Here is a 15,723-nt window from a genome sequence, read left to right on the forward strand (position 1 = left end):
CTTCCTTTTATCTAAACCATTTCATTTCTTTTCCACTTTGAGAAGGTATCTAATTAAGACTTGAATTAATTCTGTTCTTTTCATTTGTGTCAGCAACATGTTTTGTAGGAAGGAGAGAAGTTTTTGGATTGTCTATAATTTTTTTAATAGATCAGAAATTTTAAAGACTGTCTGAAGTTCTTTGTTTAATGCTTCAGAAGAAAATTGAAACATTTTTAATTAGAACTTTTTTGGAATGGGGATTTACATTTACAAGAGAGACAGAGAGAGAAAGTGACAGATCACCCCCTAGGAGTGATGGCCACTCTGCAGTCCCCTCTCCTCCATTCTTCTTTTTTTTAAATTAATTTTTATTTATTCATTCATTTATTTTAATTTGACCAGAGAGACACAGAGAAAAAGTGAGAAAGTAAGCCACCAGGTCTGGGACTTGAACTGTGGTTGACCATGTGGAAGTATCTAGCACCTGAACCACTATGCCACCTGCTGGCCCCATCCTTCATTCTTCTTTGGGGATTTTGGACATATATGCACATGCACCTGGTGTGATTTTCAGGATGCTAGGTCTTGGATTTGAGCCATGGTTGGCCATGTGGGAATCTGAGTGCCTTAAACATTATACCTGCTAGCCCCTACAATCAGAACTTTTAAAGAACATTAAAAGTTGTCATTTTAAAACTTTTTTAGAAGTCAGTTTATATTTGCTAAGTCAGTAGGATTCAAATGTTTCATTGCTTATGTGTATGTTTTGAGTGTTTGGAGGAAATCTGGCTTTTTTGTTTTAGAGATAAATATTGTTTTAATTTAACAGATTAGATATGGAAAGGAGAGCCAGTGGTAGCTAAATGTATGTTTGGTATTTAAGATAAAACTCAGATTTTGAGATAAGGAGTGCAGTAGAGCCTTTGAATATATATATATGTAAACTGGGGCCAGCAGATGGAGTAATGGTTACATTGCTGCACTTCCACATACTCAACCACAGTTTGCGTCCCAGACGTGGTGGCTTAAAACTCACACTGGGTGTGTGTGCATTTGTACCAAAAATTCTGAGAGGAGAATGGAGGAGAAGGGATTGTGGCATGACTATCCCTCTCAGGGATTGATTTTTCTTTCCATCTCTCTGTCTGTTTCTGTCTTTCAGGTGAGTGCATGTGCCCTATGGCAGAAATCTCTCTCTTAAAACAACAAAAAAAGGATATCTAGACTGATAATTACTTATGACTAATGTTATTAATAGTTTCTTTTATTTCTTTTTCCTCTCCTAAGTGAGCAGGATCATTTCACCTGGGTTGATCTCATTTTAGCATTGATACGATAAAATTAGAAAAATTCAGATTGATATACTTTATAGTTGTCTACTATTTTAGGTCACATTTGTAGCACCACAAGTTGCTAATTCAGGGTCAGTCAGGTGGTGTGGTGGTTAAAGGTGCTAGAACCTACATGGCCAACTATGTGGTTCAAGTCCAGACCCGGCAGCTTCAGAAAATACACCAGGTACAGATGTGTGCATGCCCAAAATTCCAAAAGGAGAATGGAGGATTCCTGTGTGGCCATCCCCCGCGGGTGTGATTTGTCACTCACCCCCACCTCTCCTATCTCCGGTGAGTGCATGCACCCTATACTAAAAAAAAAAAAAAAAAAAAAGCTAATTCAGAAGAATGTTTTGGATGCCTATTTCTTAGTCTTATATCCTCCTCAAGATGACTTATCCAGACTTGGTAAATAATTATTGCAAGGGAGTAAATCTGTATCTCATCCTGGTCTGCCTTTCAGTTAAGAATAGTTTTGTCCTGCTGAGTTCCAGTAGAAAGAGAAACATTCTTGCTAAAGATAATGTTAAGGTTTCTTTTCGTTTTTTGTTTTTTTAGGTTTTTGCCATAGGGCACGCACCTATGTACCTGATGTGATTTTCAAGCTGCCAAGTCTGGGACTTGAATTGAGATTAGTCATGTGGGATCCAGTGCCTTAAACACCACACCGTCTGCTGGCCCCAGTGCCAAGTTGTTTTTTTTTTTGAAGAGGTTTTTTTTTTTTTTTTTTTTTTTTTTTTTTGAGAGCTTTTTACTATAGGCAGACAGAGAGAGACATTAGAGAGAGAAAGCGAGAAATCACCCCCCGGGGGGGATGGTCACGCCGCAATCCCTTCTCCTTCATTCTCCTCTCGGGATCTTGGGCACGCACGCACACGCACCCGGTGTGAGTTTTAAGCCACCGGGTCCGGGACGCGAACCGCGGTCGACTACGTGAGAGTCCAGCGACATAGCCATTACGCTAACTGCTGGTTCCCAAGAGGTTTTCACTATAGGGCGCATGCGCTCGCCAGACAGAGAGAGACATAGAGACAGAAAGCGAGACATCACCCCCCGGGGGGATGGTCACGCTGCAATCCCTTCTCCTCTCGGGATCTTGGGCACGCACATACATGTGCCCGGCGTGAGTTTTAAGCCACCAGGTCCGGGATGCGAACTGTGGTCGACTACGTGGAAGTCCAGCGACATAGCCATTATGCTAACTGCTGGTTCCCCCCAGTGCTAAGTTTTTAATATTCAAATAAAATGAAGAATTTTTAACTTTCTGGTAATTTAGAGGTTGTAATCACAACACTCTGTTCTTATTTGAATAAGAGTTGTAGTGGTAGCTTTGTAATTTTTGTAGTATCTATATAAAGGTTAAAGCAAAATAAGTAGTACATTCTCATAAAGTATGAGTTGAAAATAGAAAAAGAAGATCCATATGAAATTTTGTAATTCCTCAAGAGCAAAAGACCTCAAGATCTAGAGAAACATTTCAGTATCTGGATTTTTAATATTTTAATTACCTCAAATATGAAATCTGGGTTAAGTTTGTTACAGTGTATTAAAAGTGGTAGGAAATTCTGAAGCATCTAGTAATAGTAAATGATAACATGCTAGCTATATTGAAAAGATAGTTCCATTATATCATTTGCATTATTAGAACATTTCTTCAGGCTGATTTGTAGCCTGGTGGTTAAGGGAACTGGATCCCATATGCCCACTGTGCTGTTCACTCGGACCCAGTGGTTTAAAAAATGCTGCAGTGTTGTGTGCATGTGTGCCCCAGATCCTAACAGGATGAAGGAATGGAGAAGGGATTGCCACAGGCCTTTCCCCATTGGGGGATGCTTTTTCTCTCCTTCTCATTGTCTTTCTCTGGTATGTTTACACCCTCTGGCAGAAATAAAACAAAAACAAAAACAAAACAAAAAAATAACTCTTTCATGTCCATGTAATGTTCTATTTTCATTACAATTATCTTCATATTTTTAAATAATTTCATTTACAGAAGAAGAAGAAGATACTGAGGATACTGGATTGGATGATTGGGAAGCTATGGCTAGTGATGAGGAGAGAGAAAAAGGTAAGAGCTCATAAGCACACATCAGTATCGCCAGTGGTTATTAGAGAGAGACATATTTAAATGAATCATCTGATTGTGAAAGCTGTTTGGTTGTTTCTTTTTTTTTCCCTTCATAATAGCTAATACTTGAAATAACTCACATGCTCATGAACAAAAAGCCAGATAAATGAATGGAGTCCCAGTCATATAATGAAATACTGTGTGGAATTAAAACAGTAGCGAACTACTCTACTGTGCAACAAAGTAAACGTAATGAGGAGTAGACAGAGCCACTGTGATTTCTCTATGAAATATGAGGGAGTGACTAGAAAAGACCCAAGAGGGGGTCCTTACCCTTTCACATTCCACAGAACTGTTCTAAATCTTGGTTTTGTTAGTTACATAAGTGTATATATACATAAAAATTCACTGGGCTGTATACTTAAGGAATGTGTACTTTATTATATGTCATATCTTGATTTTAAAAAATGTCTTTCACACATAATTAGGCCAAAAGCTATAACCAAACCTAATGTTTTTTAGGAATATTCTCTCCTTCATATTAGTTTTTAAGTAAGAAAAATCTCCAGTAAGATACAATAAAAGCTAAAGTATGACAAATACATCATACAGTATGTTCTAAAATTTATAAATTGGTCATGATTCTAATATACCAAAAAAGAAAATGATTCTATTTACTTAAAAAAGACATTTAAATACTAAATAAAAGTTTTTTTTCACAGCAGTTCCAAAGTCTTTGGGGCTTAGATTTTTTTTTTTTTCTTTTTTTTGAGAGGTTTTTTTGCTATAGGGCGTGTGCACTCGCCAGAAAGACAGAGAGAGACAGAGAGAGAGAAAGCGAGAAATCACCCCCCAAGGGGGCTGGCCATGCCGCAGTCCATTCTCCTCCATTCTCTTCTCGAGATCTTGGGCATGCATGCACATGCACCCGGTGCAAGTTTAAGCCACTGGGTATGGGACTCGAACCACAGTCGACTACATGGGAGTTCAGTGACATAGCCATTACTCTAACTGCTGGTCCCCCCATATCAATTAATCTTAATACCATTCATATCACTTCTATTTCCTCAGTATCTATGGAACTTGAAAAATGTGTCTCGTATATACTTTTAATATTCATTAAAATATTTAAACACTGGGACCAGCAGTTGGCTTAATGGCTATGTCGCTGGACTCCCATGTAATCAACCGCGGTTTCTAGTCCCGGACTCAGTGGCTTAAATTCATGCCGAGCGCATGTGCATGCGTGCCCAAGATCCCGAGAGGAGAATGGAGGAGAAGGGATTGCAGCGTGGCCATCCCCTCCGGTGGCGGGGGGGTGATTTCTTGCTTTCTGTCTCTCTGTCTTTCTGGTGAGCGCATGTGCCCTATAGCAAAAACCTCTTCAGAAAAAAAGAAAAATTTTAAACACTAAATAAAAACAATGCAAATAATGATTCTGAAGGCTGCTTTCCAAAAGTGAAGGACTCCTATATTTTATTTGATAATAATGGCCAAAATGATTATAATAATTTAAAAAAATTTTCCCCTTATTGGAAATAACTATGAAGAATCACATGGAAAGTTAGTCAAGAGTTGTCTTTCTTTTTTACTTGTTTTATTTTTTGGAGAGGTTTTTTCTTTTCTTTTTTTTTTTTTTTTTTTCTTGTTTTTTTTTTTGGAGAGGTTTTTTTTTTTTTTTTTTTTTTTTTTTTTGCTGTAGGGCAGGTGTACTCACCAGACAGAGAGACAGAAAGCGAGAAATCACCCCCCTGGGGGGGATGGCCATGCTGCAATCCCTTCTCCTTCATTCTCCTCTTGTGATCTTGAGCATGCATGCACACGCACCCAGCGTGAGTTTTAAGCCACCGGGTCCAGGACTTGAACTGCGGACGACTACATGGGAGTCCAGTGACATAGCCATTATGCTAACTGCTGGTCCCATCTTTTTTATTTATTAAAAATAATCGTTTTACTTAACTTTCTGTCTCTCTCTCCACTCCACTCCACCTGCTGATCCCAAGAGTTGTCTTTCTTGATAAACTGAATTTATTCTTTTAAGAATTTTTTAGCAGACTAATATTTATATTAAAAAATAACTAAATTTTCGTATAAAAAGTTTCTCTAAATATTGTGCTAAGCTGAAATATATGTGTACTTAATGTAAGTTATACCTCAATTTTTTAAGAAAACTTATGTTTAATACTTTGTCATATACTAAAAAATAAAACCCAAACATAAAACTCAATTACTCTCTGCCTAAACATACCCAGTGTTTATGCCCTATGCCCACCAAACAGTATTTAGTAATACAAGCAGCTGTCCTGTAGTTAACACAGTTTGAACTATGCAATATTTCTACAACAAGAATTCCACAGAAAGAAGGAGTCCATGTTTTAGGCTTTGTTCTCTGTTATATATATTTATATTCTAGGAGGAGATGACTATTTGATTGCATAATCAAACGTATGTAAGCACCAAATTTGATAAGAAATATGTTACCTGAATATTTTTTAATGTTACCATTAAAAAATAACTTGTGAGTTTTTCAAGCAAATTAAATGCAAATTTAAAACATACCTTTTTTTTCTTTGTTTGGAAGAGGTTTTTGTTACAGCGTGTGTGAGCTCACCAGAAAGAGAGAGACAGAAAGTGAGAAATCACCACCCAGGAGGGATGGCCACGCCACAATCCCTTCTCCTCCATTCTCCTCTCGGGATCTTGGGCACGTATGCACACGCGCCTGGAGTGAGTTTTAATCCACCGAGTCCGGGACTCGAACCGTGGTTGACTACATGGGAGTCTAGTGACATAGCCATTAGGCTAACTGCTGGTCCCAAAACATACAATTTTTTTAAGTTTAAATTAATTATTTTACATAAGACGATTAAAATTCTTATAAATTTTATCTTGAATACACCTCTACTGTACCTGGTTGCTACTATGGCCGAAAGGATATCTTCAGATTAATTTGTAGTTAAACTGTACAAAGTAGTTTCACCACTCAGCGGTCCAGAAGCAATATAGGAATCATTCCAATTGTATATCACAGAAGTTACTTCACCTTTATGATTGATCCTTAAGAGATTGATGGACTCTTTTTTATTTTAAATCCCAAATATTTACATTGTAATTTAAGCCTCTGCTTACAAAATACATTAGATGTGGATTTTAAATGGACACGTATCTGCTTTTGCCCTTCAGCAAGCTCTAAAAGTGTAACAAGTTTACATTTGCAACTTGAAACAACCATCTTGTCACCACTGGAAGATGCTGTCATTAAAAAGTTATTGTTGCTACTCCAACACATTGAGCTGATTCCATGTGGTGATGTATGTGGGTTGAATTTATCCACTAATGTCATAGATGAAGCATCCCATATTTTATCATCATCTCCCGATGAAGCAGATCTGAGGTTTTCTTGCATGACTACACCTCTTCGTGGTATCAACACAGGGCCACGGTATGGCCCACTCTGTGCTGGCAAAGCTGTTTGATCATTTCTGAGGTTTGGGACCAATTTTGCTTTCTCCATCGCCTCAGTTCCTAAATCTTCTGTATTTCTTTAAAATAATTATTTATTTATTTAGTTTATTATTCATTGTTTTTCATTTTGCTATAGCACATGTGCACGCACCAGAGAGACACAGAGAGCGAAAGAGACAGAGAGGGAAAGCGAGAAAGCAAGTTGTCAGGTCCGGGACTTGAACCGTGGTTGGTCAAGTGGGAGTCTAATGTCTTAACCACCATGTGCCACTTGCTGCCCCCTTGGTTCCTAAGTCTTGATGTAGATCATAATTTTATGAAGGGAGATTCTTCAGAAGATCATTTGTAAGGTAGCTACCTATGGTTTAGAATGCATTTTTTCAGAATGATGTTATTAATAGGTTTATTATTAAAGTTAGTCTAAAAAAGCCTCTTTAACTTAGAAAGTAATGAAAGGATTCACAAACAGTATAGCTCCTAATCATTATGAAATAAAGTAAGCATTTTTTTCTTTATTACGATTTTTGTCTTGCATTCCTAAAATCTGTTTCTTTTGGTTTAATTTTTATATTCTTAATTTATTGAGAATTATGTTTAATTTTTCAGCCCTTTTCCTCAGTCCATGTTTTTAAAACTTTAAATTTTTCTTTGAGTGTGGTTTTAACCAAACTCTCCACAAGTTTTGATATGTTGATGCTAATTTCTGTTTTGAAATATTAACTTTCCTGTGATTTCTTTAGTGTATTAATTTTTTAAAGTGGGCATTTTTAGAGACCAGCAGGTGGTGGTGGTTAAGATGCTGGACTCCCACATGACCCATTGGTTTGTGTCCCAGACCTGGTGACTTGCTTGTTCTCTCTCTCTCTCTCTCTCTCTCTCTCTCTCTCCAGAGCACACATGCTCTATAGCAAATTAAAATATAGTAGTAGTAATAATAATAAGTAATTGGTTATTTTCAACATTATTTTTGTAACTTTGTAATCAAAGAACTTACATAGTTCTATTCTTTGAAATATGTTGAGTCTTGCTTCACAATGTAGCATATAGTCAAGTTATTATAAATGTTTCATATGTCATAGGCAAGAGTTTAGATTCTGCAGTGGTTGGGTGACTTATTTTCTGATTTTTGTCAAGTTCAGGGGTTATTTTATTTAAATTTTTCATCGTTTTGAGTTTTTGGGGTTTTTGTCTGCTTTTTTTTTGAGACCAGTGTATTCAGAACTCTCATCATCATTGTAGACTATTTTTCCTTTGTTCTTTTATTTTTTACTCTATATATTTTGATGCTATATTATAGGTACATACAATCTTATGTCTTTCTCATGAATTGAGTCTTACCATTTTATATATGTCTTTATTTCTAGCAATGCTTTTTTTCTCTTAAAAGTCTACTTCACCTAATATTTATATAGCTACATCTGCTTTTATTTGCATGATTTCTTTTTTATTTTTATTTTTTCTTATTTATTTACATTCATTCACTGTACATCATTACAGCATACAAAATGAGATTTTTTCATCATCCAGAATACACTGTATATTGGCTCAACCAAGCACATCAACATATGTGTTATTGTCAACAAATAATTTTCCGTTTCATGTTTCCTGTATATTTTGCCTTTTTTCCCATCCTTGATTCCCTATCTCTCAGCCTCTGTCATCTTCTGATATCCATGGTTACTTTCCATGCCTTTTCCCCCCCATATTTTATTGTTTCACTAAACATCTTAATTAATCTAAATATTTTCAATAGCAAGCACAGCTGATATATACATATCCATGAACACAAGTTTGACTTTAGGCATAAACCTCAGTGAGCAGCACTTAGCTAGAGCTATATAACTTACTGCAGTCATCAAATAGGTATTTTTAATGCTTTTATTTAATTAAAAGAAAAACAGTTTTAGTTGTTTTTTTTTGGAGACTTTTTATTTTTAACTTTATTTACATTCATTCCCTAAGCATTGTCACAGCATACAAAATGTGATTTCCAATCCAGAATATACTGAATAGTGGCTTAATCATGCATATTATTGTCAAAAATTTTCCATTTCTAGTTCCCAGAATTTTTTTTACCCCTCTTTCTGACCCTTTGTCCTTTCCCACCCTCTTCTCCCACTGTCTCTGGTGTCTACAATTGTCTTCCATTCCTTTCCCACTCACCCTGTATTGATCACACAATTTCTTACATAATCTAACTACTTTCAATGGTGAGTTCACTCATTACTATTAAGAAAACCATGACAACAAAGCCTACAAGAAAATCAGCACTGTTTTAGTCAAAAGTCATAAAATTCTGTTTCACCAATTCAGTCTCATATACTGCATCTTCTGTTGTGGTTTGATTTTTCCCGATTAAATTCTGGGATACAATATTCAACTCCAGAGTTGTCCCTATGATTAAGTTGGCCATTTTCTTAGTTTTTGAACTCTTATTTCTGTGTGTCTCTATTTAATTTTCCTGATATAGCACTTCCTTGAGAACTTCTTGGAGATCTGGTCTGGTGCTGGTAAATTCTTTCAGGTTTTCTTTATCTGAGAATGTTCTCGTCTTTTCTTCCCAGATGAAGGATAATCTTGCCTGGTTAAGTCATCTTGGTTGAAATAGCTTTTCCCTAAGACTTTGAATATATTTTCCCATTCTTTCCTTGTTCACATTGTTTCCAATGAGAGGTCTGCTGTTACCCTGATAGGATATCCTTTGTAGGTAACTTGATGTTTTTCTCTTGCCAATCTTAGTATCTTGTATTTGTGGTTTTGGTCAATCCAGCTATAATGTGTCTCAAAGAAGATCTTGGGTTGATACTATTTGGGGTACTTTGTATTTCTTGGGACTAGATCTTTGAATGCCTCTCTAGGTTTGAAATGTTTTCTTGCAGGATTTCATGGAATAGATTATCAATACCCTTATGAGTCTCTTCACCTTCGGGGATGCCAATTATCTGGATGTTTGGACGTTTGATGGTATCTAGTATTTCTCGTATATTATTCTCATTTTTTTGAGCCATTTTCTCAGTCTTTGTGGTTGATTTTTCTAGGTCAGCCATTTTTTCTTCTATGTCTGAGATTCTATTTTCGGTATAATCTAGTCTGCTTTTAATATTTTCAAGGGAAAATTTGACTTCCTGTTTTATAGCCTTTATCTCTAATAGGTCCCTTTGATTCTTTTTTAAAGTTTGTAATTCCTCTTTTAGATCTTGCAGGAATTCCCTCACCTCCTGGAACCCGTCACCTCCTTTCTCCTTTTTTTCTACAGTTCATTGTCTCTCTTCTCTTCCATCTCTATTAGCTTCATCATTATGAATATTCTAAATTCTTTATCAGACATTTCCATGATTTCCATTGAACTGTCTGTGGATGAAGAGGAGTTATTTCTTTCCCTTGGGGGAGAGGTATTTTCTTGCTTTCCCACATTTCTTATGGTCCTGCGGTGATTTCTAGTCATCTGGTGGATGGTGGGTTTCTTCCTAATTCTTGAAGTTCAATCTGAGCATTCAGGAACGTGCAGAAAGAGGTGATCTGGAATCTCTTTGCCATTCTGTTATGATTCCACTTAGGTTTGTGGGCTGGAGGCTGAATTATCAGTAGGAAATCTTCATTTCTCTTTTACCCTGAAATCACTAGTTCTCAGGAGCTATGAGGAATCTTCGTCTGAAGACTAACTTATTGTCTCTCCTGCCACTCACGTTTGTGGGCTGGAGGCTGAATTATCAATACGAAATCTTCATTTCTCTTTTACCATGAAATCATCAGTTCTCAGGAGCATGAGGAATCTTTGTCTCGCATGATTTCTTTCTGTCTGTATTACTTTTCCCCTTCCTTAAAAAGTATTATCTCAGTTAACACAGCTGTAAAAATAAACCACAGGATGATCTGGTGGCAAAGTGGCTGAAGTAGCTGGGTTCTACACAGCTGGCTGTGTGATTTGAGTCTTGGACCTGGTGTCTTGAAAAACATGCTAGGTGGGTGTACCCAGCCCTGAGAGGAACATAGGGGGAGAGGTTGTGGTGCAGTCATCCCTGCTAGGGCTGCTTTCTCTCCCCTCTCTCTGTCTCTGTCTCTGGCAAGCTCTCCTAAAAACTAAAAGCAAACAAACCACAGGCTTAGTACTCTATGAATAACAGAAATTTTTTTCTTACGGTCCTGTAGGCAAGAAGTCCAAGATCAAGGCTCTAGCAGATTTGGTGTCTACTGAGGGCTGTTTTTCTGTTTTCAGTACAGTGCCTTGTTGCTGTGTTCTCCAGAGGGGAACTCCTGTGAAGTGGAGGGAGAAAGGGACAAACTCTTTTATAAGAGCATAAATTTATTCATGAGGGTGGAGCCCTCGGACTTAATCACTTCCCCAAAATCCCTTTCCTATTTTTTTTGTTTGTATTTTTTTTTTTTTTTTTTTTTGGTTATAGCTCACAAGTGCTCACCAGGGAGAAAGAGAGGGAGAAAGTGAGAAATTACCCCCAGTGGAGATGGCCATGCTGTAATTTCTTCTCCATTGTCCTCTTGCAATTTGTGCTCACTTGCACATGTGCCAAGTGTGATTTTCAAGGCACTGGGTCTAGGACTTAAACCCTTAGTTTATACATCATTTCTCTTATTTCTCTTCATTCTCTATTTTAAATCCCGTATTAGTTTATTACTCTTATTTTATACAGTTAAAATTTCTTTATATTTACACACATTCTTAGAATTTTTAATTTATTCCTGCATCTTTGGCCATCCATTTGGAATCATTTCTTCTTTCTTGGAGAATACCTTTTACACCTTCCTTTAGAATTGATGTTAGTCAGACATTCCATTTTTGCTTTACTAAAAATACCTTTGTTTGATCTTTATTCTTTAAGGGTGCATTCACTAAATAAGAAATACTTTTTTGAGATTTTAATACTTTGAAGTTATTATTCTGTTGTCTTGGCTCTCATTGTTTCTGCCAGGAAGTCCATTATTGGCCTGCATTTTTATGAATCTTTGGTTTTCAGTAGTTTTATCACAATATGCTTTTTATCAGTTTGGTAATGTCATGAGCTGTTGTCTCCCTCAGCATTTCAGTTCTGCCTATGGTAGACCTTATTACTCTATCATTGTCTCCTTTTTTCCTTTATATATCTTTCACCCGGCAAGTCTTTGTTTATTGTGGATTTTTCTCCTGTTTTGTAGGTTATTTCCTCCTTAGGCGTTCATACTCTTGCTAAGGCTGTGTCTTGAGTTTCAGTTTTTCTCTTATATTTTCCAGTTTTAAATCTTGCATTTAACTATATTATATACTATTCATTTACATTCTAAAAATTCTAATCTCGTCTTTTGTTCTGTGAATGTGAGAACCTAGTCATTTTAAAATTTGGGTTTAGGAAGAGCCAGCAGGTGGCACAGTGGTTAAGGTGCTAGACTCCCATGTGGTTGATCAAGGTTGCAGTCCTGGACATAGTGGCCTGAAACTCAAGCTAGGTGTGTGCATGTGCACACCCCAAATCCTGAGAGGAGAATGGAAGAAAAGAGATTGCCGTGTGGCCATCTCCCAGGGGGTGAGTTCTCGATTTCTGTCTCTCTGTCTCATTCTGTGTTTCTGGTGAGCGCACATGTCCCATAGCAAAAATCTCAAAAAAAAAAAAAAAAAAGAATTTTAGGTCTTAAAAATTTAAAAACCAGGACCAACAGTTAGCGTAATGGCTATGTCACTGGACTCCCATGTAGTCGACCAAAGTTCGAGTCCTGGACCCGCTGGCTTAAAACTCACGCCAAGCACGTGTGCATGTGTGCCCAAGATCCCAAGAGGAGAATGAAGGAGAAGGGATTGCGGCATGGCCATTCCCCTTGGGGCATGATTTCTTGCTTTTTGTCTCTCTGTCTCTGTCTTTCTCTCTGGCGAGCACACGTGCCCTATGGCAAAAACCTCTCAAAAAAATAAAAATTTAAAAACCTTCTAGGTGTCTTACATGCTGGTTTTCCTCATGTAAATTGTTTTCTCATGTGATTTAATTTTATATGTTGCAGTGGATATTTTACTTGTAAAACCGTAGCAGTAATTTGAGGTCAAAGATGATACCTTTTTTCCAGAGCAAATTTAGATGTACTTTTATCGAGAGTCTATTGAACAAACAATGTAGAATCATCTTATTCTAGATTTGGAATTGATAGGATCTGAACGTGATCTGCCAGTAATAGAAAGGTCCTACTTCTTGTTTATTTTACTCTTCAGCATTTTACCCCATCTCTGCCCAGGGCCTTGGTAGGCCTAGCCTCCAGTGGCTAGCCCTGTTGCACTGAGGCAGCTTGGCCTTTCAGCTGCCATTTCCGTAATTAGCCAATGACTCCTCGGGGAAAGCAATAGGAGACATTGCATTCACCTCCCTTGGTTTCTGTTCTATGGATCCTGGCTTCCTAATGTTTTTCTTCTTTATTAACTTCTTTGTGGATTACTGCCTTAAGTTTTTCTACTGTTAAGTGACAGTCTTTATTGTTGCCTATAGACAAACACTTAGTATTTATGATTCATGAACATGTAACTGTATTGCCTTATTTAATGTACTTTCTATATTAACTTACCTTAAATTAAGGTCTCTATTTTGGTACAGATCAAAAAGGCTAACTTTAACTTATTTTAAAATCTATTTGCTTTCCTGAAAGAAGGAAACACAATTCATATAGAAGTAAAAGAAAACCCTGAAGAGGAAGAGGAAGATGAAGAAGAAGAAGAAGAGGAAGAAGAAGAGAGTGAAGAGGAAGAGGAAGAGGAAGGAGAAAGTGAAGCCAGTGAAGGTGATGAGGACGATGAAAAAGCGTCAGATGAGAAAGATTCAGGGAAAACGTTAGATAAAAAGCCAAGTAAAGAAATCAGCTCAGACTCTGAATATGACTCTGATGATGATCGAACTAAAGAAGAAAGGGCTTATGACAAAGCAAAACGGAGGATCGAGGTATTTATTTTTTCTTTTCTTTTTGTGCATTTTCTCTCCGCTTCTTCTCAGTGATCGTTCGAGCTGCCCTTTACGTCTCAAGACTTTGAGCTGCACTTTAAAAACCGTATTCTAAATAGTAGTATCTTATCCAGCTTTTGTGATATTGTAACATGCTAGGTCTTTGTGACTGGTTTGACCCAAGGACCTTCTTTTAGGTAAGTCACAACGGTGCATGCTTCATCTTTTTTTTTTTTTTCCCCCTTCAAGTTTTAATGTGCTCTCTTGGTGATGGTTTATAGGAATGCATAGGCCCTCTGAGCATTTACCTTTTAACTATAAATATCCGATACTTGTTTGCCCGATGTATTTAGATTAGTCAGTATGAGACATCTGATCCTTTCAGTTGTTTAAATCTGGTGGGTCAGTCAGGCTTCTCTTTAGTAAAGTCCTTATCACTTGTAGGTTTTCTGTATTTTTATTACTTAATATAGTAGACTTTAGGGAACAGGTTTTTTTTGGTAAGTTTTGTCATCTTAGTGTACATAGTATATTAACAATTATTTAGTTTGTTTGAGATGCCTATTCTAAAGCTAAAATCTATCTTCCTTTTCAACATGTTTTCATATACAATTTTTAAATTTTTCAGTTTTATTGAAACCTGTAAATCAGTATTTGTTTTAAATGTCTATAAGGACTAGGAAGGGAAAAGTTGTCTGAATGTTTAAAGGACTATGAGGTTTGTTCTTAATTAGGATTCTTTTGGGGCCAATTTCTTTTTTTTGAGAGGTTTTTGCTATAGGGCGCATGCGCTCACCAGAAAGAGAGAGAGAGAGGCAGAGAGACAGAGCAAGAAATCAATCCCAAGGGGAAGATGGCCATGCCGCAATCCCTTCTCTTCCATTCTGCTCCTAGGATCTTGGGCACACATGCACACATACCCAGCATGAGTTTCAAGCCACCGCGTCTGGGTACAAACCATGGTCAACCATATGGGAGTCCTGCAACGTAACTGCTGTGCCATCGCCTGGTCCCTGTAGGCAGTTTATGAAGGAGGTTTATTGAGGTGTGATTTTATAATACCCTAAGATTTAGTTATTTAATCTATATAATGTAGTACACTTTGAGTTTTACAACCATCACCATAGCCCCAATTTAGAGTATTTCCATCACCCTATAAAATTTCCTTGAGGGACCAGCAGTTGGTGTAATGACTATGGCGCTGGACTCCCATGTAGTAAACCACAGTTCCAGTCCCAAATCCAGTGTCTTAAACTCATGCCGGGCATGTGTGCGTGCATGCCCAAGATCTCGAGAGGAGAATGGAGGAGAAGGGATTGTGGCGTGACCATCCCCTCTGGGGAATGATTTCTTGCTTTCTGTCTCTGTCTGTCTCTGTCTTTCTGGGGAGTGCACACACCCTGTAGAAAAAAAAAAAAAAAAAAAAACTCTCAAAAAAAACCAAATTCCTTGAGCAAGTTTGTAATCTTTCTCAGACAATTACTAATCTATTTGTTTCTGTAGATTGTCTTTTCTGGAAATTTTATGTAAATGTACTCTTATAATAAATAAATGATATTTGGCATCTTTCACTTAGCCTATTTTTGGAGTTCATTTATAGTATGTATCAGTACTTTTCTTTTTAATGCCTGAAATAGTGTTCCATTGTTCCATGTTCTTATTGTCCATTTACCAATTAGCAATCATTTGATTTGTTTCTGGTTTTTGGCTATTATACATATTACTATGATGAACATTACTGTAGGAGTCTTTATATGGATGCATGTTTTTATTTCTTTAGAGATGCGGGACTGAAATTGGTGAATCATGGTAAATTAGTGTTTAACTTTTTTAGAAACTTACCAACTACTTTCCAAAGTAGCACGGCACAATTGTAAATTTCTCACCAATTGAGAGTTCCATATATCCTTTATATTCTCACTAATTCTCATTATTGTATGCCTTTTTAATTTTAGGTGTTCTAATA

General features: G+C 37.0%; 1 protein-coding gene across 1 annotated transcript in view; it reads left to right on the top strand.

The window, feature by feature from the left end:
- EIF5B (eukaryotic translation initiation factor 5B) overlaps positions 1-15,723 on the top strand; it is an 87,370-nt gene that overhangs the window by 35,218 nt on the left and 36,429 nt on the right. The window contains 2 exon segments of the mRNA XM_006172356.3: positions 3,310-3,384; positions 13,468-13,757. Of these exon segments, the coding sequence (XP_006172418.1) occupies positions 3,310-3,384; positions 13,468-13,757 (365 nt within the window).

This window comes from Tupaia chinensis, unplaced genomic scaffold (assembly GCF_000334495.1).
Source record: "Tupaia chinensis unplaced genomic scaffold, TupChi_1.0 Scaffold144276_1, whole genome shotgun sequence".
Classification (NCBI taxonomy): domain Eukaryota; kingdom Metazoa; phylum Chordata; class Mammalia; order Scandentia; family Tupaiidae; genus Tupaia; species Tupaia belangeri.